Below are 23,801 nucleotides of genomic sequence, written 5' to 3'. Positions count from 1 at the left end.
ACAATTTAAAAATGACGATATGTAAAAACTTCGAATAGAAGATAATTTGCGGGAACCTGCAGAACCAGAAAGATCAAAAGGTTTTTAATGTGCAGTACAGCAACATTGCTTGGGTGTGCATCCATCTCTCCATCTTTTCTGGAGGAGGACGATCAGACAAACATCTAGGATGGCTATGGCTTTAAAGGAGATAATAAGATGTTCTGAAGTTGCCCCAGTATGCGCATCCTGTCCTTAAAACTTGTTACTTAAAGAATCGCTTCTCAGTACGGCACTGCATTCAACTCAGTCTTTAGAAAGTGCTTCTGATGTATGGGAAACAAAGTGCCAGCAGCAACTGCCTCAGAAGATGAGACGTACTGTGGTCTACAAACGTGTGTGGTGGAATTTTGTTTTGTACAACTGAGAGTTTGAGATGGCTCTACTCGTTGGATAATCAAAGTAATTGTGCAAAGGACTCCTGCCTCAGTGGAAGTGTGATTGCTAAAATTGCCAGCTAGATTAGAGGGACTCACTTCAAGAAAGTGCCAAGTGTCAAGAGGCCAGAACTGCTGTTTCGCTAGCCAAGATAAATGTTTAATTATAACTATACTGTGATGGTACAAACAGGGAAATATTTTGCAGTGTTTGGGAGAATTAACACTTTTAGGCTTGTGTGAGATGATTCACATCAGGAAAACAACGCTATTAGGAATTTGGATCCGCCTGCCTCTTCCTCGCAGCCTGGAATATCCTGCCCCAATCCCAAGAGTGTAACTCCGTGGCCCTTGGGTTCTCGTAGGAAATCAAATCTGCCTAACAAATTAGATGAAATCCAGAACCACACTCTGTCCACAATTTGAGTTGTTGGGGTCTTGTGTTTGGATCAATCGTATGGACGTCCCTGAGCCCAGAAGAGTTTGGACTGAGATTGGAAAGTCCTGGCATTAGAGGGATTCTAACCGCATGGTCCATTTTGGGCCCCTCTATTGTACAGAAAAGTACAAGAAGATCTGAAACAGGGAGTCCAAGCTGAGTTCATATTTGCATGTGCAGTGTTCACTTTTGAGCAAGGAAAGTCCTGGATTTCTACTCAACCCCAATCAGGCTAATCTTACACTCAAAATGTTTGTGACGTAAGCTTTCCTCGTTGCCTTCTCTACGCTCTGAACATAAGAACGGCCATACTGGGTCAGACCAAAGCATGGGCGGCGGGTGAACTGCCGGCTGGGGGAGGCTAACTGCTGCTGGCCCCGCCCCCCACCCGAGGACCCTTCCCCCTCTGGAACTCCCCCATTCCTGCAACCGCAGGTCTCTGCTCTCTCCACCCCCAAGGCTCTTGACTTGCCTTGTTTCCCCTGTAGGCTCCCTATCTTCTTGGCAATCCCCACTTCATACTCAGAACTCACCTTCTCTCCATCCATTCTGAGGTAGCCTGAAATCCCACCTTTGGCTATCTTTTCCCTTCCTCTCACGCTTCCTTTCCCCACCCAGGCAGCTCCCTGGTTGAGGGGCCATCTTTTCTCTTCCCTGCCTGCTTCCAACGGGAGTTCTGGCACTTCCCTGTAGCAATTGGGCTAATACACCCATCTCTGTGCTTCCCAAGACCTGTCAGTGAGGACTGCTCACATGCTGATGGTTCACACTTACATTTAGCTATAGCCCCACCAAAAACATTACCCGGATGTTTCTTTTGCAACAGGGGCAGCATTTTCAGCCAACTCCGAGACACCCAAACATCAGGCAGCCGGGAGAGTCAGTCAAAAATGTGAACTGATTTGTACAGTAGTGAGCCTGCCAAAATCCGGGCGTTAGACGCGAAGCCATTTTACAGCATTAATTAGAGGGGCCCCTAGTGTAGGCGATTGCTGGAATAAAGCCTCCAGGCAAATCAGCTTGACGCTGTCTGGCTGAGGTATCATTGCACGAGGCAGCAATGCGTTTGTGAAGCCTGTACAGCTGCCGTGGTTTGTTTTTTCAAACGCTAACAGCGTGCTGTGCACCCAGAGTCAGGGCTTGGCCTTACAGGAACCTGTTCTGACGTCAAAGCCAGCCGGGCAGGGCTGGCTGCCTTGTTTTACTCAGTCATGCACGCATAGTCCTTCTGCATGAATCCAACTTGCTCCTCCCTCCCTCACTAGTATGATGAAGTAATTGGCTAACAGCGAGAGAATGTCTCTCTCCCCAGAGGCTGAGGGCCAGATTCTGCTCAGTTACGCAAGTGCAATCCCAGCGGAGTCAGTGAGACTTGCACCATGCACTGGGAGTAGAATTTGGCCCCTAGCCTGCCGCGAACAAGTAGCTTAACCCTGGGGCACTTTGAGTCTCTGCAGTGCAGATTCACTCCTTGCCTTCTGCTGTCGGCAGGACGTCCTCCCAGCATGGGCTCAGTGACCCCTAGCCGCATTGGGAGGCCGGAGCTGGCTGAAGCAGCCCAGAAAGTGAATGAAGTGCTCCAGGTACAAAGGTACAGAGAACTGCCGCCTGCTACCAGCAGGGGTGCTATGGAGCCCTGGCTGGAATTTAGAACTGCCCCCCCCCCAACCCCTGGTGGAACCAACACTATCATCTGTCCCTCTCTTGGGGTTAAGGGGGTGGATGCTCACCCCCACCCCCCTGATCTGTCTTTCTGCAGAGGTCAGGGTCAGAGCCACGTAGCAAGTGTGTGGTTGTGCAGAATAACCCGGAGGAGGAGTGCGTGGACCCTTTGGGGCGTTATGTCCAGCTATGGAGTATTGTACAGCACTGTGGGAACTTCCTCCTGCTCCAGGCTCGTGAGTCGGATCTCATCAGGAGGTCTGGCCACACCCGTGTGTGTGGAAATCAGACCAGCCCCCAGAGACACACTGCTAACCTCTGAGTTTCATGTTCCTCCTACGATCATCTGTCAGCAATACTGGCCTCAACTGAGCAACGACAGCTCGGACACAAGGACCTGCAAGGGCTCAGGGGATGGACTTTCTACTCTGGCTTTGACCTCCCTTTTTCTGTTTGCTGCTTGAGTTCTAGGTGAAACGTCTTACGGGATCTTTTGATTTAAGAGTCAGTTGGGAGTAGGGCAGAGGAGTTGGGTAGTTCCTTTTAAAGGAATTAGCTCACTAGACGTAGCTAGCTTCACTCCAGCTTTTTTTCTATACAACCTTTCTTGAAGCCAGAATGTGCCCCCCCCCCCCCCACCTCCCTCCCCTGAGCCCTCCCTAATACATTTTTGCTTGTTGCCTGGCTACAAGTGTGGCTGTTTCAGCCACAAGCTTTTGTGGGGCAAGGAATTTAATTAAGGTCAATTTATTGCATTGTCTAAGTAAGGAAGGCGTTTAAAAAGCCAATTGTTTCCTACAGTATATTGGCTGTATAGAAATTATTGTAGTTTTACTTAAAAAATTCCCAAATGTACTGGGTCAGTGTCTACATTTTCGAGTTTGCAGAGTACCAAGTATTATGGCTTAAGTTTAATGAGATACCACATACAGACGTGGGTAATAAGACCTGTGACATTTTGTTAGAAGAGTTTTCCTTATGCCTAGGTTCTAAGTCAGCGTTGTGGGTCCGATTCCCCACCACTCTGCACACCCGTACAATGAGTGCAAAGCACAACAAGAGCAGAATGTCAGCGTCACACAGCCACTGTGCACGGCTGTATGTGACCAGGTGCAGAGCAGCGGGCATTGGGGCCAGTGTTTAGCTGCATGGGCACTTTATTACATCATGTACCTAAGTGCCTTTCTTTTCTTTTTTTTCTGTCACGTTGGAGACCACAGCTGGAGCAGAGAGAACACCTCTGTATACTTTGACTCTCTTAGAATTATTGACCTTCTCAGATTTATCTTGATTTTTCAAGGTTGTAGTCATTGGTATGTAGGCACTGCAGGACAATCTGAGACTGGCACCGAATGGGACTGAACTGGCAGTGTGTGTGTGCTTTCCCTTCTCACTGGTTTTATTTCTGTTTTAAGATCGCAGCGTTTCTACACTTATGGATTTATTAAAACACACATTTTACCATGTTTCAATCTTTGGCGTGGGGCCATACTGTGTGAGAGAGTGTCACCCACACCACGGCCAGTGTCAGGAGGGTGGCAAAAAGGCTGACTGGGCAGCAGGAGGGTTAGAATCTCTGGGGCTGGGAAAGAGACCAAGAAGAAAGCCAGCACAGACTTCTATCTGCATACTGTGGAGAGGACCCATTTTAAGTGTCCATTATTCATACAGTTTTGATCAGGGCCGGTTCTAGACCAAAAGGCGCTCCAGGTGAGGAACATCTTCGGCGCCCCACCCCCCATATTTGTTAAACCTTTGAATATCTTATTTTTTATTGCATTTGTAGCCCGTTTCATGACTTGGATGCACGATTTGCATGCACGATTTAGCTCTGTCATATAAGACTGACGGGCAATGCCCTGCCCCTTATATACCCATGAGGTAGGGTTGCCAGGCGTCCGGTATTCAGCTGGAATGCCCGGTTGAAAAGGGACCCTTGTGGCTCTGGTCAGCACTGCTGTTAAAAGTCCGGTCAGCAGCACAGCAGGGCTAAGGCAGGCTCCCCACCTGCCCTGGCTCTGCATGGCTCCCAGAAGTGGCCAGCATGTCCCTTCGGCCCCTAAGTGCAGGGGCGGCCAGGGAAGCTCCACACGCTGCCCCCTCCCCGAACGCTGGCTCTGCAGCTCCCATTGGCCAGAAACCTTCCATCCTTACATCTACTCCATCTCCTTTCCTGCCATGTATTTGCTAGACCCCTGATCTCAAAAAACAGGGCTTCCATCACTTCCCTGCAGAGATTGTTTCTTAGAGCTAACAGAGTCAGATTTTTTTCAAGATATTTAACCTAGAGTTTCCCTTTCTTAATTTCATCCTATTTCTCTGAATCACTCTCTTCTTATATCATATTTAAGCCCTTCTAATATTTGTGAATGTTTCTCATGCCCACCCTTAGCTGTCAGTTAGCCAACATCTGGGTGTTTATAGCTTGGTTCTGCAAACACTTGAGCATACAAGTGACTTTTCAGGCCCCTCACCTTTAGAACCTGACCCAGTGCCCACCAAAGTCCAATGCAAATATTCCTACTGACTTTGGGCAATGAGGTTAGGCTCTAAGGGTACGTCCAGACTACCCACTGGATTGGCGGGTAGCGATCGATCTATTGGGGATCGATATATCGCGTCTCATCTAGACGCGATATATCGATCCCCGAACGCGCTCCCGTCGACTCCGGAACTCGACCAGGGCAAGCGACGGTAGCGGAGTTGACGGGGGAGCCGCAGCCGTCGATCCCTCGCCATGAGGACGGGAGGTAAGTTGAAATAAGATATGTCGACTTCAGCTACGCTAGTCCCGTAGCTGAAGTTGCGCATCTTACATCGAACCCCCGCCCCCCCAGTGTAGACCAGGCATTTGTCTTTCCAGCTGCACCTCAATTGTTTGTTGCTGGCACTGGTTGAATAAAAGTTGCACCTGTTTGTTGATTAAAGCTTAGTTCTTTATTTGCCAGCTTAGTAGGACTGGGCAGCCGTTTTCAAATATCACAAGTCTTGCAAAACTTTTAGAATAAAACATTCAAAAGGAATTTTCATCCTTTCTCCAGCTCTTGCTATTCTCTGAGCTCCCCGGCCTGCCTGCTTGTGTTCCTGTAATCTCTTCATGACACTGGTTTTGCCCTGTGAACAGGGCCCCAGGACCTGTGCGACTCAGTTCAGCTCATTCTCCCAGGTATTAGCACAGTGTTCCTATTGGTGCCATTCTGCGGGCATGTCAAAAGCCACTTGATCCCTGGCTGAGGCAGTATAGGAGAGCTATGCAGAGAAGGAACTTACACAAACAGGGTCCCCAATCCTGTAAACACAGGCCCACGAGTAGCCCCTTGGGATTGCTCATGTGCACAGCTGTTTGCAGGACTTGGGCAGGGAGGTGGGAGTGAGCGCACATGAGCGGAGAGCTGTGGAGAACTGCTGCCCGGGCACAATTCAATCCCGTGTGAAGGCAGGATTAGATCAGAGCGTTGAAGCACTCACAATAACTGCATTGTGCTTGTAGGGCAGGCAAGCCCTTACAGAAAAGACGCCGGCTTTGTCCGATAAATCCAATTTTTCTAAACCCGGATCATAAACGGCTCATAAGAGGCTCTAAAGGAAGCACATTTGGTCCATTTTCTCAGCATTAGATGAGTCTGTTGCTTTACACCAGTGAGGAAACCAAGCTAATGCCCACTCACCGATGCCAAGCGATTTCCAACTCTGTCTTTCAAACACTCTGGGCTAGATTGTGCCACCCTTGCTCCTGCTGAATAGCACCTTCCTCTGTGACTAGCCCGGCTAGCTCTTAGCAGACTGAGGAGCTACTCAGTGTACCTCGGGAACACCCGCGCCTTTAAGCAGCAAGGGTCATTCATGCCGTTTAATAGAATTTGCACCATTTCAGTCTGGTGTGAATTTGTCATTCCTGTTGCTAGCCACTTTGCTTTTTGGCAGGCAGCTCTCCGGGGGGATCCCATATTGTATTTTGCTGGTGAGAAAGGAAGTGTTGTGATGCAGATTGGAAAAGCAGCAAGGAAATAGCATGCTCAAGATGAGAAGATGCTCATTACTTGCACTTGGTTGGTGGCAAGTTTAGATCTTCTAGTGTGCTCAGTTCTTACTTTCGAGTTCCTTGCTGAAGAGCTTTGACTCTACAAAACAGACCTAGATACGTTCATGGAGGATAGGTCCATCACTGGCTGTTAGCTATTGTCAGGGATGCAACCCCATGCTCTGGGTGACCCCACAGGCGGCGGGTATAATAGGCCAAGGAAGGCTCTGCCGCGGAACACTGGCCTGGGGTTGCTCTGGTGGCAGTGGGGGAGGGGAGGCTCCGGGGTCCAGCCAGCTAGCCCAAGACTTCTCTGGCCACGGGAGGGGGCTCAGGGCTCCCGCTGCAGAGGGTGGGGCCTTGTGTGGAAGGGGCAGGGCCACGGGTTAAGTGACCCTAAACTTCTGACTGGCAGAAGCTAGGAGGGGAAGACGGAGGTTGATCACTCCAACAGCTCTGTTCTGTACACCGCCCCCAAAGTTTGGGTATGGGGTGCTGTCGGCAGACAGGATACTGGCCTTGATGGACCATTGGTCTGGCCCAATATGGCAATTCTTATGTTCTTACATTTAAAATGTCCAGCATTTCAGTTGTATGAAGTAAGATGCCATCCATGTTCACATCCCTGCAGACAAGACATTGGCAAGGATGTTTGACTTTAAAATGATTTAAGGTTTTTCATTTCTTCTTGCAATGTAACTGAAATTTCTCAGAGAAAGAAACATTGCTGTGAGCCAAGGACACAGAGTCCTGGCTTCCCCCCACTGGTCTGCCAAAGCCAGTCCTGGACCAAAGTACAAGGTTTTGGCCAGGTCTACACTAAAATTTTTGCCAGTGTGGTAATGTTGGTTAGGGATGTGATTTTTTTTTTTAATATTTTTTTAAATTTAAATTATATGGGGGCTGGTAAAATGATTAGGGGGCTGGAGCACATGACTTATGAGGAGAGGCTGAGGGAACTGGGGTTATTTAGTCTGCAGAAGAGAAGAATGAGGGGGGATTTGATAGCAGCCTTCAACTGCCTGAAGGGGGGGTTCCAAAGAGGACGGAGCTCGGCCGTTCTCAGTGGTGGCAGATGACAGAACAAGGAGTAATGGTCTCAAGTTGCAGTGGGGGAGGTCTAGGTTGGATATTAGGAAAAACTATTTCACTAGGAGGGTGGTGAAGCACTGGAATGGGTTACCTAGGGAGGTGGTGGAATCTCCATCATTAGAGGTTTTTAAGGTCAGGCTTGACAAAGCCCTGGCTGGGATGATTTAGTTGGGGATTGGTCCTTGTAGTGAGGCGGTGTGGCTCCCCGGCGCCCCAGAGGGGGAAGAGCCCATCCGAAGGCTGCGGTGGGCGGAGCCAGGGAGCTCTGAGTCCGCCCCTCCCGGGGTCAGGTGGCAACCCGGCAGTATAAAGACTGGCCCTCAGAACCCAGTCAGGCCCCAGCCGCCGAAGAGACCAGACGTCTCCAGCCTAGCTCGGGGCTGGGAAACCGCTGTAGCCCGGGGCGGCCGCCGGGAGCCGCCGGGCCTGCCTGGCGCCCGCTACCCCGAGGAGCCGCCGGGCCTGCCCTGCGCCCGCTACCCCCAGGAGCTGCCGGGCCTGCCCGGCGCCCGCTGCCACCGGGCCTACCGAACGACACCTGGCCGGACGAACCCCTGGTCCAGGATCCCCCCGAGGCCGACACCGGCTCCCAGGTAGGCCCAGAAGGGGAATGTGGAAGTAGCCCGGGGGCAGCCGACCCCAGTCTGGCTGCTGCAGTGCCGGAGCCGATGTCAGTGTGTTGCGGCCAGGATCCCCACTGACAGCAGCGAGTTTCCGCCGCTGCTAGGGCCCCGGGCTGGGACGCAGTGGAGTGGGAGGGCCTGTGTCCCCCCTGCCACCCACTCCTTGGGTAGCCGTCTCCCCCTCTCCCAGGCCTGTGGAGGCTTCTTTATATTGTTGCTCAGCCCTGACTGAGGGCCTGAGCTCTTGACTCAGTGTTTGTTGCCCCGCCCTGACCTAGGGCCTGGACGTAGATACTGTGTTTACTATCGCTCAACCCTGACTGAGGGTCTGAGCCCGGACATAATGTTGGTGCCTGCATCTTGTCCGGATTGCAAGGGCTGCCGGGGGAGACCCTGCAGCCAGACAGAGTACCCTCGCCCCAGTGGGTAGTGAGTCGGTGTGGCTCCCCGCCGCCCCGGAGAGGGTCGAGCCCCGGCAAACACTTGTCCAGTCCTGATTTGAGCAGGGGGTTGGACTAGATGACCTCCTGAGGTCCCTTCCAACCCTGAGATTCTATGATTTATACCAGCAAAAGCCCTAGTGTAGCTGCAGTTATATTGGTGGTTTAGCTTATTTTATTTGGGGAACTGGAATCAACCATGCTGGCAAAACACCCCTTTGCTGGTACAAGCTGCCTCTAGGCTACATGTATAGCTGTACTGACCAGCATTTCCGCGTGTGAACTAGGCCTGTGTAGCAGGATTCCAATTCAAGTAACTCATCCAAGCTCTCCAAACACTTTAAAGTAATAAAAGCAGCCTACAAAACCCAGGAATGATTAACCAAGCACGGTGTTACATTTCTACCAGCTGTGTTCGTGTATTTTCCAGCTCGGTTTTGTCTAACGCTTGCTGCTGTTATGTTGCCATGGAAAGTAGTTCTTTGTAACTTCCCAAACAAACTATGTAAATACACGAGACAAGGGAAGTTCCCAAAGGAATCCTCTGCAGGCTGCTTAGATCGATTTTTTTCCTCCTCGTTAAATCCATTTGAAGTTAGCGTTCTCCATATTTTAGTTTTGCTGTGAAATCTCTCAGCCCGGGTTAAGGTTGCCACACCTTTTAGCTCATCGCACTGAGTAAAGTTTCTGCTCTGGCCAATCTCTTTTCAAATCACAAGGGGCTGCCCCCTAGACAGATGCTTAGGACACCGTGTATTGTCACAGGTAATGCATTAAGACAAATCTTTGTTTCTTAGAAGCTCGTCTGCTGCAGAGGCGAGTTGGGACAGAGCTGTTCTCTCCCCACCAGGGTCACAGAAAGGCAGGCTTGTTCCAGACCAGAATGTCAGGTTTCCACAAGAAAACAGGTTTAAGCCCTGAGGGTACCGGTACTCACCATGGCATTGGAGCAGTTCAGTAGGCAGATCACCACCAGCAGGAACCATCGCCGCCTGTAAGTTCTGAAGAGCACCGGTTTCCTTAGCTCAGCCGGCCCTGGCGTTTCCAGCAAGGTCTCAGAGTCGCCTGTTGTTTCCTCATCCATCTTCCCCTCCTCAGGACAGTCAGAGCTCTGCCTGTCTCTAGAAGCTGTGGTGGTGGGTCTCTGCGGGGAGGCCAGGAAGCAACAGGGTGTGAGTGGCAGACCCTGGGCACATTGTTGAGTGCACAGCACCCACTCTCCTGTCAGGCGCTCTGAATGCTGGCTGCTTTCTCCTGGGTGCAACAGCTGCACTTGGGCAAGCCTGTCCCTGCCTTTCCCTTCCTGCCTGGTGCAGCAGGAGGAGTGCCTCACGGCTTATAAAGGAGTTCCTTTTTCTGCTCCCACAACCACTCCCTCCTCCACACCCCACAGGGTCCTAGTGCTGGCCTGGCTGAAACACTGCAGCCTGGAGCCAGCACAGCAAGTTCTGTCGGGCAAAGTCTGCAAAGCCAAGCGAACACAGCGCTGCACTCCTCAGCTGCAGTGCAAGGGAGCGAGGCCTGCAGGTGGCGCGGAGGGGTGTGTGTAATGCAGGCCTTCGACATGCGCCGCATCAGCACTGCAAGCTAAACATCGCTCCCCCTCATCCCTAGCGTGACCAGATATCCTGATTTTATAGGGACAGTCCCGATTTTTGGGTCTTTTTCTTATATAGGCTCCTATTACCCCCCACCCCCATCCCGATTTTTCACACTTGCTGTCTGATCGCCCTACTCATCCCCCCCAGCGGATTGATTTGTAGGTGGGGGGCTCTGCACAGTCCCGCTCACAGGGTGTGCTCGCTGGTGGGGCTGCTGACAGCGGTGGGTTTCATGGCAGTGCCTGTGGGCCTCCTCTCCCGCCCCCTCCTGGCCTTCCCTATACTGCTCCTGAATAGCCTCAGGGCGGGGCTAGAAAAGGGGGCGTGCTGCTCTGCCCACCTGGGCCCCTTCCTGCTGCTGCTGCAGATGGATCAGATACCTCGCTGGGTGGCTCTGATTCATTCCAGAGGGTTTTATGTTTATACCTGTCCTTGCCCGGATCCACGGATCCAGAAGGGAATCGGCCAGGATTTAAGAGGCGGGCCTCTTGTCCTGCTGTATTCCCCGCTTCAGACGCCCATGTTAGGTGCCTGGTTTGCTTGGGAAGCGGGGAGAGTTTATCCAGCTTGCTGCGCCACACCCAGACTCACAGCACCTCCACCCCAAGAGCTCCTAAGGGCCATTAAAACCTGCTCCAAGCCTTGCTTCTCCAGCTTTAGCTGCCAAGCTAAAGGATCTGAGCGTATGGATAAGCCTGTCGCAGCCTCCGCTCCAGTGCTTAAAGTGCGGGCCACAAGAGGTTATAGACCTAGTAAAAAAAAAAATTACAAATCAGATCAGGGCACCCACTATCCTATTAAAGGTTTCAGAGTAGCTGCCGTGTTAGTCTGTATCCACAAAAAGAACAGGAGTCCTTGTGGCACATTAGAGACTAACAAATTTATTTGAGCATAAGCTTTCGTGGACTACAGCCCACTTCTTCGGGTGCATGCAGTGGAAAATACAGTACGAAGTTTTATATATATATATATATATATATATATATATACACACACACACACAGAACATGAAACAATGGGTGTTATCATACAAACTAGAACGAGAGTGACACAAATGGACACAAATCAGACGTCAAGAATTATAACATTAAAAAACCAGTTGGAGAACACTTCAATCTCCCTGGTAACTCGATTACAGACCTAAAAGTTGCAATATTACAACAAAAATTTCAAAAACAGACTGCAACGAGAAACTGCTGAATTGGAATTAATTTGTTGCAAATTGGACACCATTAAATTAGGCTTGAATAAAGACTGGGAGTAGATGGGTCACTACACAAAGTAAAACTATTTCCCCAGGTTTATTTCTCCCCCGACCCCCCCACCACCACCTTCTTGTCAGCTGCTCGAAATGGGCCATTTTGATTACCACTACAAAAAGGTTTTTTTTCTCTCCTGCTGGTAATAGCTCACCTTAACTGATCACTCTCGTTATAGTGTGTATGGTAACACCCATTGTTTCATGCTCTCTGTGTGTTTGTGTGTGTGTGTGTGTATATATATATATAAAACTTCGTACTGTATTTTCCACTGCATGCACCCGAAGAAGTGGGCTGTAGTCCACGAAAGCTTATGCTCAAATAAATTTGTTAGTCTCTAAGATGCCACAAGTACTCCTGTCCTTTAGCCTATTAAAGCTGCCCCTGTGCATGTGAGAGCCTCTCTCACGTTCTTCAGCACTGCCCAGCTCCTTCGGGAGCTAAAAAACAGTGCAAGAGATCACGCGAGGTACCGAGGTCCGTTAGCAGGGAAAAGGCCAAGATCATGGTACTGCTGGATCCGCAGCCATCAGCGCTGATTGCTTAGCATGGCAGGAGCCTGCAGGGGGCGGCCTCTGTTAGCAGAGCCCATCTGCACACCTGGACACCCTCAGATCCCATGGGCTTCAAGCTGAAACCTCCTTCTTCCCCCAAACCAAAGGGTCTGTGATAGCAAAGCCCCAACGGCGGGTCATACCCCAAATGGAACAAGCATATCGGTTCCAAAAATGGTGGCCGAAAAAGAGGCTGGAGACAACTTCAGACTGCCTGGCACTGTCCGCTTCCCCCTTTCCAGCGGTGGCCCAAGTACATCCGTCGGATCCAGAGGTGGGTCTGTACATGGATTTGAAAGCACCGCTGGTCAGGGATCCTCAGGGGAAAAACGTCAAGGGTCTACGGAAAACTGAGGGCTCAGGTTATCCCACTTCTCCACTGGGAAAGTAAAAGAGAATCCCCTCCCAGAGTTTCCCGGCGTCAGTGACCGGCACATGGGCGGTCGTGCCTAGTGGTCAGAGCAGGACTCGGAGCCGAGGAGTTGCAGCTGATGCCAGAGCCAAGGGTCAGCGCTGAAGCCAGGAGTCAGGAATCGGAGCCGAGGATCAGGACCAGGTTACCTGTGGCGAGGCACAGCAGGAGCGTGGCCGGGAACAAGCAAGCAGAGGAGCTGTTGCAGCCGTGGGTGAGTGCTTGCAGCAGCCATGGGGTTTGAGAGCTGCTCTGGTGACTCTTCCAACCAAGCAGGCATTGGAGCCAACTATAGGCCCGCAGTGCTCCTTAGGTAGCCGGGAGACAGTGGCGCCGGAACCGGAGAGGCCAGGGGGAGCCATAGCTCTCCCGCTTTTTGAAAGTGGATGGATGTGGCCTCTCCAATTTTTGCCCGGGGTGGACCCCACCCCCTTCCCCTCCTCTTCCCCCCAAGGCCCCACCCTCCAACCAGGCCAGCTGCACGGACCCTCCACCTGCCTGCGGTGCGGAGGGGCTGGAAGCAGTCCCCAGCCCGTGTCCCACCCTGAGCAGGTGGAGGGGCCGCGACTCCATGCCGGGCGACGACAGCTGCTTGCGCGGCTCTGAAACCGACCCGGCTCTGGCTGGAGGGCCCTTGGAGCTGCAGTCTGGCCATGGTAAGAGCTGTGCAGGAGCCGTGGACCCTCCACTTGCCCTGAGCGGGGGGGTCCAGGGGCTGCTCTTGGATCCCCCACACCGCAGGCAGGTGGAGGGTCCGCCGTGATTCCCCACCGCTGGCCGCATGGCTCTTATGGCTGGGCTGAGGGTCCCTGGCCGGAGCCAGGTTGGGGGGAGCCCGGGTCCCTCCACCTGCCCTGGGGTCTCCAGAGGAAGAGGAGGGGTGGGGGCGGGGCCTCAGGGGGCAGGGCCCACCCCGCTTTTGGGAAAGCTCCAGCACCCTTGCCTGGAAACTGCCTCTGCTGCAGGCCCTGATTCCCGACATCCAGTCGTTATGCGTATCTAGGGTGACCAGATGTCCCAATATTATAGGGACAGTCCCGATTTTTGGGTCTTTTTCTTATATAGGCTCCTATTACCCCCCCACCCCCGGCTAGACTTTTTACATTTGCTGTCAGACACGCATAGGGTGACCAAAGGGGCTTATCCGTTGTGCAAAGAAGAAACCTACAAACAAACCTAGAAATCCCCCGGTCAGAGCAATAGATCACATTCCACAAGGGCAACGGCTGCTTGCCTGGCGTGGCATGGTGTGATTTTGGAAACACGCAGCGCGGCGACCTGCAGCTCTAGCCACGCTTTCACAGAGCTAGCATTCCCGCTGGAGGCTCGGATTGGTAAGGCAGGACTACTATCTATTCAATGAGGACTCAGCTCTGCTGGGATGGTTCAGAGGGTGATTTCAGAGGAAGATTTGAACCCCCGGCCTGCACTGCCCTTTGTGGATGTTCTTTAAAATGCAATTTTCTGCGGAGACGGTTTTTAAAAACTTTTGCCTGTTAGTGTCTTAAATGTCTGGGAAATTGGGCCTCCAGATGTCACTAGCCAGGGCTAGCTACTATGTGAAGGCTAAAGGTAAAATAAATGAATTAGGCAGGAATCCCTGAAGCGCTTGAAGGTAAGCTTTAGACGTGTAGGATGGATTGTCAGTGATAAATGCACTATCATCAAAATCCACCCCCAAAAGTATTCAAGCTCTTTGCAATAGCTTGTGGAACGGTGGGGTAATTAACAGCCTATAGGTAGGGCCCTACCAAATTCACGGTCCATGTTGGTCAATTTCACGGTCCTAGGATTTTAAAAATCGTAAATTTAATGATTTCAGCTATTTAAGTCTGAAATGTCACGGCGTTGTAATTGTAGGGGCCCTGGCCCAAAAAGGAGTTGTGGGAGGGGTGGTTGTGGTACTGCTACTCTTACTTCTGCACTGCTAATGGTGGCGGTGCTGCCTTCAGAGCTGGATAGCTGGAGAGGGGCAACTGCTGGCCGGGATCCCAGCTCTGAAAGCAGCGTTGCCACCAGGAGCAGTGCAGAAGTAAGGATGGTGCAGAAGTAAGGGTGGATGGCATGGTACTGCCCCCGTACTTCTGGGCTGCTGATGGCGGGGCTCTGCCTTCAGAGCTGGGTGCCAAGCTAATAGCCTCTGCTCACCAGCTGCCCAGATCTGAAGGCAGCGCAGAAGTAAGTTTGGCAATACTGTGACCCCCACTAAAATAACCTTGTGACCTCTCTGCAACTCCCTTTTGAGTCAGGACCCCCAGTTTGAGAAACGCTGGTCTCCCCCATGAAATCTGTATAGCCTAGGGCAAAAGCACACAAAAGACCAGATTTCACGGGGGGGAGACCAGATGTCATGGTCCATGCCACGTTTTTCATGGCCATGAATTTGGTAGGGCCCTATCTATAGGTAAACTGTATAAGTGAGGACAGCTTTCAGTTCCAAGTCAGATGCATTTTCACCATTTAGGCCTTGAAAAACCAACAAAATATGTAATACCTACTGTGATGCTGTGTATAAGAAAGATGACCATTTGTATCATTGTCGCTACCACTGTTATACAATTGCAACAAATCTTGTACAAAGCATGTCATGTAAGGTGTCAATAGAAAACTTATGATTTGCTAAGTATGATTATCTTGTTTATATGCATGTATCATCTTTGTAGCTGAAGTTATGAATATTGGCTACTGGTATCTTAAACGTGTGTCGTATTCCTGGGTGACACCCCGCAGCTACATTTACGTTAGGGCTAGACAGCTACGTGTTGATGGCCCATCAAGGACATTCCACTCTCACAATGGGCCATTGAAAAAACTCATCCCACCTTGATAGCTCTTCCTGGGGATGCCTCAAAGAGTGAGGAGCCAATGGCTGCCCCCTGTGATTCAGCAAAACATGTTGGGGCAGGTGAGATGCTCCTGTAACCCTGGACTCCACCTTGGGCCAGTGACATTCCATGTACAGGGGCTGTGAGCTTTGTTTGGGACAGTACATTTCCATGCACAGGACAGAGGATATAAAAGATCACAGATCGGTGGCATTTCGGCGGCGACACCTCTGGATGACGCTGCTTCTCGGTGGCATTTCGGCGGATACTCGTCCACCGGCCAGTACATGGGCGATCGCCACGGCACCCGCAAGCACCGTGTTGGGCACCCCTGGTCTATAAGGTGCCACAGGACTCTTTGTTGCTTTTTAAAAGATCACAGAGACACTCCATTTCTCTAATTCTCTGGAATGTGGATTTACAACAAAAAGGAGCATCTTGAACTATGGACTGAGGACCTTCCAATCTTGTAGAAGTCACCAGAGAAACTTTACAAGCCAGCTCTCTATTCCATCACTGCTACGCACCTGATATAAGGATTTTGCAATCATTTGTATGTACATGATCTATTAGCCATTTAGAACTCTCTTCTTTTCTGTTTTTAAGAAACCTTTAGTGAGTTTACTAAGGATTGGCTGACAGTGTGATATTTGGGTAAGATCTGCGCTTCATATTGACCTGGGGATACGTGTCTGATCCTTTGGGATTAGTAGAACCTTGCATATGGTGAAATGGGTTTTCACTAGCCTCTCACTATATTAGACCTGTTTGTTGGGATGGGAGCTGGAATGCCTAACAGGGACTGTGTTTGGCTTCTGGTTAACCAGAGTGGTACTGTAGAAGCTCTCTTGTTACTGGCTTGGTGAATATCATTATTTGGGGATTGTCTGTCCTAATTCTTGCAGTCTGTCCCGAGTGTGGCATTCTCAGTGTGGCCCATCCAGGCACCTGATTACAGCATCTGATCACGGGCATCAGTTGATTAGTCAGTGACCAGACAAGCAACCTGACTGCTTCACTCATTCCAGAATCTCCTGCTTGTGACACTTGGCGGCGTTAGGTAAAAACCGATCTCTGCTGGGTTGATGAAGGAATCGCTCCATTTGCTGCATCCCATCTGAAGCATTCCCTTTGCTTTCGATTGTCCAGTTTTTCAGGAGGGATATTTGTGCAATTAAAGGCCTGTCTGGTCAAAATGTAGGGAGCCATGTGCTTCATGGTTTTCAGTGGCATAGTGAAACAAGAAGTCACCGTCTTTTGTTTCGTCACAAGTAAAGCAGTTGCTATACTGCTGTGTATTTCCACCTCTCTTGTCTGGTGAATACCCGATGATAGATGCCTGTCTAGAGGCCCTTTTCTGATCCACAGTAACATTGCAGGGGAAACAGAGGAACTTCCCTCCACTGCTGCGTAAATCCCCTGCTGGATACTGCTTTTAGCAAGCTGCTTGCAGACATTGTTTTAGCTTTTTTTAGACATCCATTTTCTGGATTGGTTTGGGCGGAAATAGTCCGTGTTGAGTGTCTGCGTCTGGCTGCATTTTTTGGGGAAAGATTCTGCAAAAATGGTTCAGTCGTTTCTCAGAACCTGCCTGGAGAAAAAGAGGTGGTTTGCTCGTGTTAAGGATGCTTAGCTGTTTTGTGGGCAAGCTCTGGAGTCTTCAGGCTGTGGACCCAGGGGGTATGGCCACAGAGCCGCAGGGAGGGGAACCCTGAGGTGTGGGGGCTGGGTGGGTACTGGGAGTTCCTCCTGAAGGGACGGGGGTTGGCCAAGGTCACTCAGCCCCGGGGTGTGGGAGGGGGACTGGCTGAGGGCACTCAGAGCCCCAGGAAGTTGGGGGGGGCTGAGGGGAGGGACTGGCCAGGGGCACTCAGAGCTCGGGGGGGGGGCTGTCCGGGGGGGGACTCACAGCCCCAGGAGGTGGGTGGGGGAGGGGCGCACAGGATTTCAGGAATTCCCTGGCAGTGAAGAGCTGCTGGCGGCAGGGAGGAGCCAGCCGTGACAATCCCCACTTGGGATCCCGGGCTGGGCTAGTGGCTATGGGGGCCCGTGGCCAAGCTGCAGCGGAAGGTGACCTGAAGGAAATGCCTCGGCCTCGGCCTCCAGCTAGGAAGGGCCTGGGCCAGACAATGACCCACCGCGCAGTGTCCCAGCTCCCTGCCCCACACCTGCGGGGCACGGCCCCTCCTCTGTAGGGAGGTTGGCATGTACCTTAGTGCTGCTTCCTCCATCCCCAAAGGCCTCTCCCAGCCAGTCTCTGGCAACCCTTGCCATTCAATATGCACATTACCCTGCTGTGACATACCGGGGGGGGGGGGACCCCTCGGGGATGGGGGGGCTATCACACAGCTGGGCAATTTAACCTGGCTGGGCCGGGGTGACTGTCTCCCTGGAGCTGGGGTCTCAGCCCAGGTGTCTCTCTGCCCNGGCTGTCACACAGCTGGGCAATTTAACCCGGCTGGGCCGGGGTGACTGTCTCCCTGGAGCTGGGGTCTCAGCCCAGGTGTCTCTCTGCCCTTCCCCCAAGTCGCCCCCGGGCAAGGTGGGAGCGCCCCACGTTGCGTTCCAGCCCCACATTCACACCCACAAGTGCTGGTGGGTTCCAATCCCAGCTGAACACGCCCACCCGGCCCTAGTGCGGAGCAGAAGGGCCCAGCGCTGCCCCACAGACCCTTTGGCTCTCCGAGCCCGCTCTTACCCATCACCGCAGCACGTCTGGCTCAGGCTGAACTCTGCTCCTCTGTGCAGAGAGGCTGGCACTTCTCGCTCCTGCCGTATGAGGGGCAGGTGCTGCTACCTACTGGTCCCCCTAACCCCCGCCCTGCTGCGCTCTGGGGATGCTGCCCTGCTGTGGAGCTCTCAGGTGTCTTGAACTGGAATTTGTTTGGAGAGAAACTGCTAAGGAGCCTTATCAGCCCCGAGCAGAGAGTACCTGGGAGCCTGCCTGGGTCGGGCGGGTCTGGTACAACCTCCCCCCAGATAAGGCTCTTCCCTGGACCTGCCACCCATTGGAATCTGGAACGATTCCCTCCGCGGTAACACCCGGGGCAGCCAGGGAAGGGCAGGGCATGGCCTGCTCCCCTGGAGCGTTAGGGCTTTCAGGATTCAGAGGTGTTAGTGGAGCAGGTTGTGATCGTACGTTAAAGCAGCGAAGAAAGTGGGGGGGGGGCAGAGGAATTGGGTGCTGTGGCCCCCCCATGCCTGGGGCCTATTTGAAAGACAGCTGTCACACTGTCCCCTTTATCGGGAGTGCCCACTACACCCATCTCATGCAGTCCTCGGCACGAGAAGGGGGAGCATGTTCCCAGCTGAACGGCGTTTGTCCAGGACTCACCGACCCCTATTCCAGGATGGGGGAGTGACCTGAGAGAGAGGTCACCATGTAGCCTGCAATTATCAGTGGCTTCTGGATTCCTCTGGGAAAGGGTTAACCAGGGGCTTAGTTTAGTCCACACTTGGCTTTCTCGGCAGTGCTGGACTCTGGTGGCAGGGAGGGGTCCAGCTCGCACCCTTTCACCTGGCAGGGAAAGTGCCCTAAAGGTTAGGATGTTCTCACAGGCTGTCGTAGTTACTGGGACCTTGGCAGGGAGGATTGGTGGCTTGTGGGGCATCGGATACCTCCCCTCCTCCTAGAGCTGTGCAGTAACCAGAACATTACCCCTGCGAGGAGAGGGTTTCGGGGACCCTGGGATCTTGGGAGCCAGGGCTTCTCTCGGCAGCCTGGAAGCCCAGGCCCCCCATCAGCCTGTCAAGCAGGTGGGCAGGCGGGCGAGCTGGCAGGGAGCCAAGCAGCTTTCCGTGTGAAACCTGCCTGCTTTGTGTCTGAAGGTTTGTCCACATCGACGTGTTCCCACGAAACGTTTGGATTTTGACAAGCTGGCAATTTCTGATGGAAGAACAGTTCCACTGGCAAATTCTGACCAGCGCCTCTCCTGACCGCACAGCTCCCTGCATCTCTGCTGAGCGTGGAATCCGAATGGACTTGACACAGCGGGTTTAGCAGGCCAATGTTCAAACCACTGAGCTATCCCTCTCCCCTTGTAAAGTCAGCCCTTCTCACCAATTACGGACGTATCTGGGGTTTGGCCGAGATCAGGGCATCGTGGGCCTGATTCTGCTCCTCTCCCCCATGCCGGGGTCACCCCTAGATCCACTTATCCACTGAATGCACCTTCCAGCCCCCCCGCCAGCGCTGGGCCCAAAGAAACGCTGAGTTCTCCGAAGGGTTCGCAAGGCCGGCCTGCGCTAGTGAGCCCACTACTCCCATTCGCAGGCCTCCAGCGCCTGGGAATGGGCCAGCCGGGGTGGGGGAGGTGCTGCTCGACTGGCTGTTTGCTTTACACAGCTTCGTTATCCCTTTCTCCGGTAACAGCTGCCAAGACGCCGGCAGTGACTGAACAGCGCTGGTGCCAACCGCAGGGCAGCGTGTGGGAACCAGGCACCCCCCCAAATTGGCTGGGAGTTCTACCCTTCAATCTCACTAACTCCTATACTAGGGCTAGCCCCGGCTAACAGCTGGGGATCTCTCGCTCATGCCTAGAAGCCTTGCGCCCAGAGTCCAGGCAGCAGGGAGAGCCAGTTCCTCCTTGTCAGGGGTTTTCATTCCCTTCTCCCCACACCTCCAGCGGCTCTGGGAGCTGCTCAGGGGCTTGCCCAGGCAGGCCAGGGGCCGAACCAGCTCCAGAGGTGGCCCTGAGCCCCTGCCCCCGCAGTGCTCAGCAGCTCCTCCCCCTCGGCTCAGCTATGGGGGAGGGGCACACAGGGGGATTGTCTGGGGGGTAGGGGAGCTGGGGGGGCTCAGGCTCGAGGGAGGACCCTGGGGAGGGGAGGGGCAGTATAACCACAGTGCTCTCATTCTACCAGGATAGTTTGGGACAATTTCCGCCCCAAAGACAAGCCCCTCAATAGGATGTCTGGAATTTTCAAAGGCGCCACAGGGAGTTGGGTGCCTAAATCCCACTGAATTCCAATCACAGTCGGGTGTCAAACTCCCTTAGGCTCTTTGAAAACTCCCATTTAAATTGTCACCGATGGGTTTCATAATTAACATTCGCTGAGATGGATCTGGCAGCGTCTCCCCCACCCTCCCCAAACGATTTCTTCAGCAGTACGGCCTCAGGAAGGATACAGAGCCTTGGTTTACACTTGATTCATCTCCTCAAGGTTTCTTCAAAACCAGCAGAGCAAGAAACTATTCTTATTTTATTGGTTAAATGAAAGTGTAAGATCTGGAGCGGGATTCTGTGGCCAGAAATGGCCGGGGCGGATTCTGTGGCTGTAGTATTGTGAAATACACAGGACCTGCCTCTAAAACCCAGCCTCCAGTTACCCCAGGCTGATTTGATCGAGCTAGCTAGCGCTCACTCCCCCACCCCCACCTGCCCCCTTAACCTGATGTTCGTGGCATTTCAGGGTTCCCCAAAGACTGCAGCAACATTCCCAGGGACAGCCCCAGCGGGGTCCATGTCATCCAGACGGCAGCCTCTCACCCTCGAGTGGTGTGGTGTGACATGGACACCGAAGGCAAAGGCTGGACCGTTGTCCAAAGAAATTCTTACAACACAGAGATCACCTGGAAGGAGTCCTGGAGCACCTACAAGTATGGCTTTGGGAACGTGCAGCAGGATTACTGGCCGGGCAACGAGTACCTGTCCCTGCTCACGCGGCAGAACACCTACAAGGTCCGCTTTGTCGTGGAGGACAAATCCAACAACACCCGCTACGCAGAGTACGACATCTTCAGTGTCGAGGATGAGCCGAGCGGGTACCCGCTGAGGCTGGGCAGGTACTCTGGGGACGGCGAGGACTATCTCACCACCTACCACTCTGGCCTGGGGGGGCATACACGACAACATGAAGTTCAGCACGATTGACAAGGATCAGGACCAGACCAGTGGAAATTGCGCAAGTAGCTATGGAGGCTAGTGGTACAACAAGTGTCAGAACGTCCTGCTCAATGGGAAAGGCTCCATCTACTGGGCAGGGTTCTGTAAGAGTGGGGAGTGCAAGTCTTCCCTCATCCTGGTTAAGCCAACAGATGTGTGCTGGGTCCGGCAGGAGGAGCCCATCCTCCTTGGGAGCCTGCGCCGCTGAGAAGGGGAGACAATATTAGATCAGACACGGAGCGCCATCCCCCACCTAATCAGTGCAGTCCCTGCAATGCCTCCACTCTGCTCACCCCCTTCCCTGTTGGCTTCTGCACGGTAAATCCCCTGGAATAAATGCTGAGAGCCGACCCCGCCGGTGCGTTCGAATGACACAAAGATTGTGATTGGTATGTATAACTGGAGCCCCGCTTCCACTCTGCCTCGCTGGAAGCCATGTCACTCACTACAACTTTAGACCCACATTTACCTCTGCTTCTCCCAGCCCTGCCACTGCCCCTTGGCATTAGTGATCAATGAATCATGACACTGGATTTCTAGCAACTGTCATTGAGCATTTAAATGGGGGATGACTCAAAGCCAGGACTTTACATCTGAATCCTGCATGTATTAGCAGTGGTGAGTTTGGGTTCAAAAACCTGCCCTCTGTGTTTTTAATAAATATGGTTATTACATGAGAAAACATTGCAACAGTAATTAATTGCTGATAAACCACTGAGATTAGATAGACGTGCAATGAAACCACACAATAAAGATATTGGTGTCCCTCTTCAACCCAAGGGGCTAGTCAAAGTTTGGGGCCCTGGGGATGTTCCAGTGGGGAGCAGAAATTGGCAATGGAGTCTGGTAATTTTTTGATGTCTTGTTTATTTACAAGGAACATACATAGTCCTGCTTCTCCAAACACAGCAGGAACCAACAGTAGGGATTAGCCTCCCTGCTCTCAGCTCCAAGCCTCTTTAGCCAGCACCTGGCCCAAAAGCTCTCTATGCTCCTCCCAAGATGTAGTCCTGGCTGGTCCACTGGCAGGGGTGAAGATGCGGGGGAATGTGAAGGGGCGTTGCCCCCCCCAAAACTGCATCTTTCCATTCCCCTCCTGACCATGGCCCTTCAGTGCATCCCCAGGACACAAGGCCCTGTCCAATTGGCCTTCCTGACAGAGCCTGCATGGAGAGCGTGCGTAGGGGGGAGTTTGGGGAGCAGGTTTGGAAAGAGGGATTTTTTCAGGGGGAGGGAAGCTGGGAGCCCTACCGGTGCTGAATTTCCATAGTGCAGAGCTTCAGCTGGGACAGGCGCCCAAACTGTTGGTACTTGTCTCAAGATAAGTAGGATGTGGGTGGTCTGGAAATCTTATCATAGAATATCAGGATTGGAAGGGACCTCAGGAGGTCATCTAGTCCCACCCCCTGCTCAAAGCAGGGCCAATCCCTAGACAGATTTTTGCCCCAGATCCCTAAATGGCTCCCTCAAGGATTCAACTCACAACCCTGGGTTTAGCAGGCCAATGTTCAAACCACTGAGCTATCCCTCTCCCCTTGTAAAGTCAGCCCTTCTCACCAATTACGGACGTATCTGGGGTTTGGCCTTAATGGAAATCCTGGGAGAAAGCCTCATGCTACTGCTACTTCTGGGTCTGATACAAACCAGGAAATACAGGACCACGGTTAATAAGAGCAGCTCAAAAGATCATTTTCGCTGAGCCCAGCCCTGCACAGATTTCCAGCTTAGGTTTGCATTTTCAGCAAAAGTTCTTGTTGATTATTTTCTCCCAACCCCTTTGTGCCTCCATAATAGCCAGCCACCCCGTCAGTCGCTTCCTGGGGCGCTCCAGGGACAGGGGTGAGGGATAGAGGAGCAGATACACGACACACCTGTCTTCAGTTTCTTTGGGTGGAAGTTCCTGATTGCATGGATGAATCCCGTTCAGATGGGCGGGTTTCGTGTGTCTGTGGTGAGAAGTGGGGCTGTCAGGGCCAGCAGGCAGGTGAGGACAGGGCCGGTGCAACCCATTAGGCAACCTAGTTGGTCGCCTAGGGCGCTAACATTTGGGGGGCGGCGACTGCGGCAGCCGGATCTTCGGCCGTGTGATGTTTTTTATATAATCTGGGACCATATAGAACATGGTTGCAACCAAGGTCCGGTAGTGACACCAAATCTTCTATAAAGGGGGTCAAATGAGGTGTCTATGACAAGGTTATGGTTTATTAGTTATGATTATGTTGTCTATATGTGTGTATCAATTTTGTAGTTGAAGTTATGAATATTGGCTCTGTACTGTCTGTATTTCAAACTTACGCTATGCTTCTGGGAAACATCCCAGACAAGTTGGTGTTAGCTCTGCCTGGCCTGCTTGATGGCCCATTAAGGACCATCAGCTATACAACTGACCCATGGAGAGAAGGCAGTTACGCCTTGTAACTCAGCAAAGTATGCAGGAACATGCCCATGTGACTCCAGACTCCATTTTGCTGTAATTTTCCACAGTAAGAACAAAGAGGTGTTCTTACACCTGGAAAAGACTATAAAAGGGCCGATGCCTCATCTCCATTTTGTCTTCAATCCTGCTTCTTAC

At 52.3% G+C, this 23,801-nt stretch overlaps 2 protein-coding genes across 2 annotated transcripts in view; one reads left to right on the top strand and one right to left on the bottom strand.

Annotated features, from left to right (window-relative positions):
- Window positions 1–10,085, bottom strand: part of SLC49A3 (solute carrier family 49 member 3) — a 38,954-nt gene extending 28,869 nt beyond the window's left edge. The window contains exon 1 of the mRNA XM_034774457.1: window positions 9,631–10,085. Coding sequence (XP_034630348.1) covers window positions 9,631–9,777 — 147 coding nt within the window. The 5' untranslated portion in view covers window positions 9,778–10,085. The remainder of the gene's footprint in view (window positions 1–9,630) is intronic.
- Window positions 10,086–20,734: 10,649 nt separating this feature from the next.
- Window positions 20,735–23,463, top strand: LOC117879651 (fibrinogen-like protein 1-like protein; the record flags this gene model as incomplete). The annotated part of the gene is given in 2 exon segments (XM_034774923.1): window positions 20,735–21,178; window positions 21,180–23,463. Coding segments are annotated over 2 exon segments (702 nt in total), but the record flags the coding sequence as incomplete, so codon positions are not given.
- Window positions 23,464–23,801: the final 338 nt, after the last annotated feature.

This window comes from Trachemys scripta, chromosome 6 (genome assembly GCF_013100865.1).
Source record: "Trachemys scripta elegans isolate TJP31775 chromosome 6, CAS_Tse_1.0, whole genome shotgun sequence".
Taxonomy (NCBI): Eukaryota; Metazoa; Chordata; order Testudines; family Emydidae; genus Trachemys; species Trachemys scripta.
The sequence above is the reverse complement of the archived record's forward strand: the minus strand, read 5'-3'. Positions and strand labels throughout refer to the sequence as shown.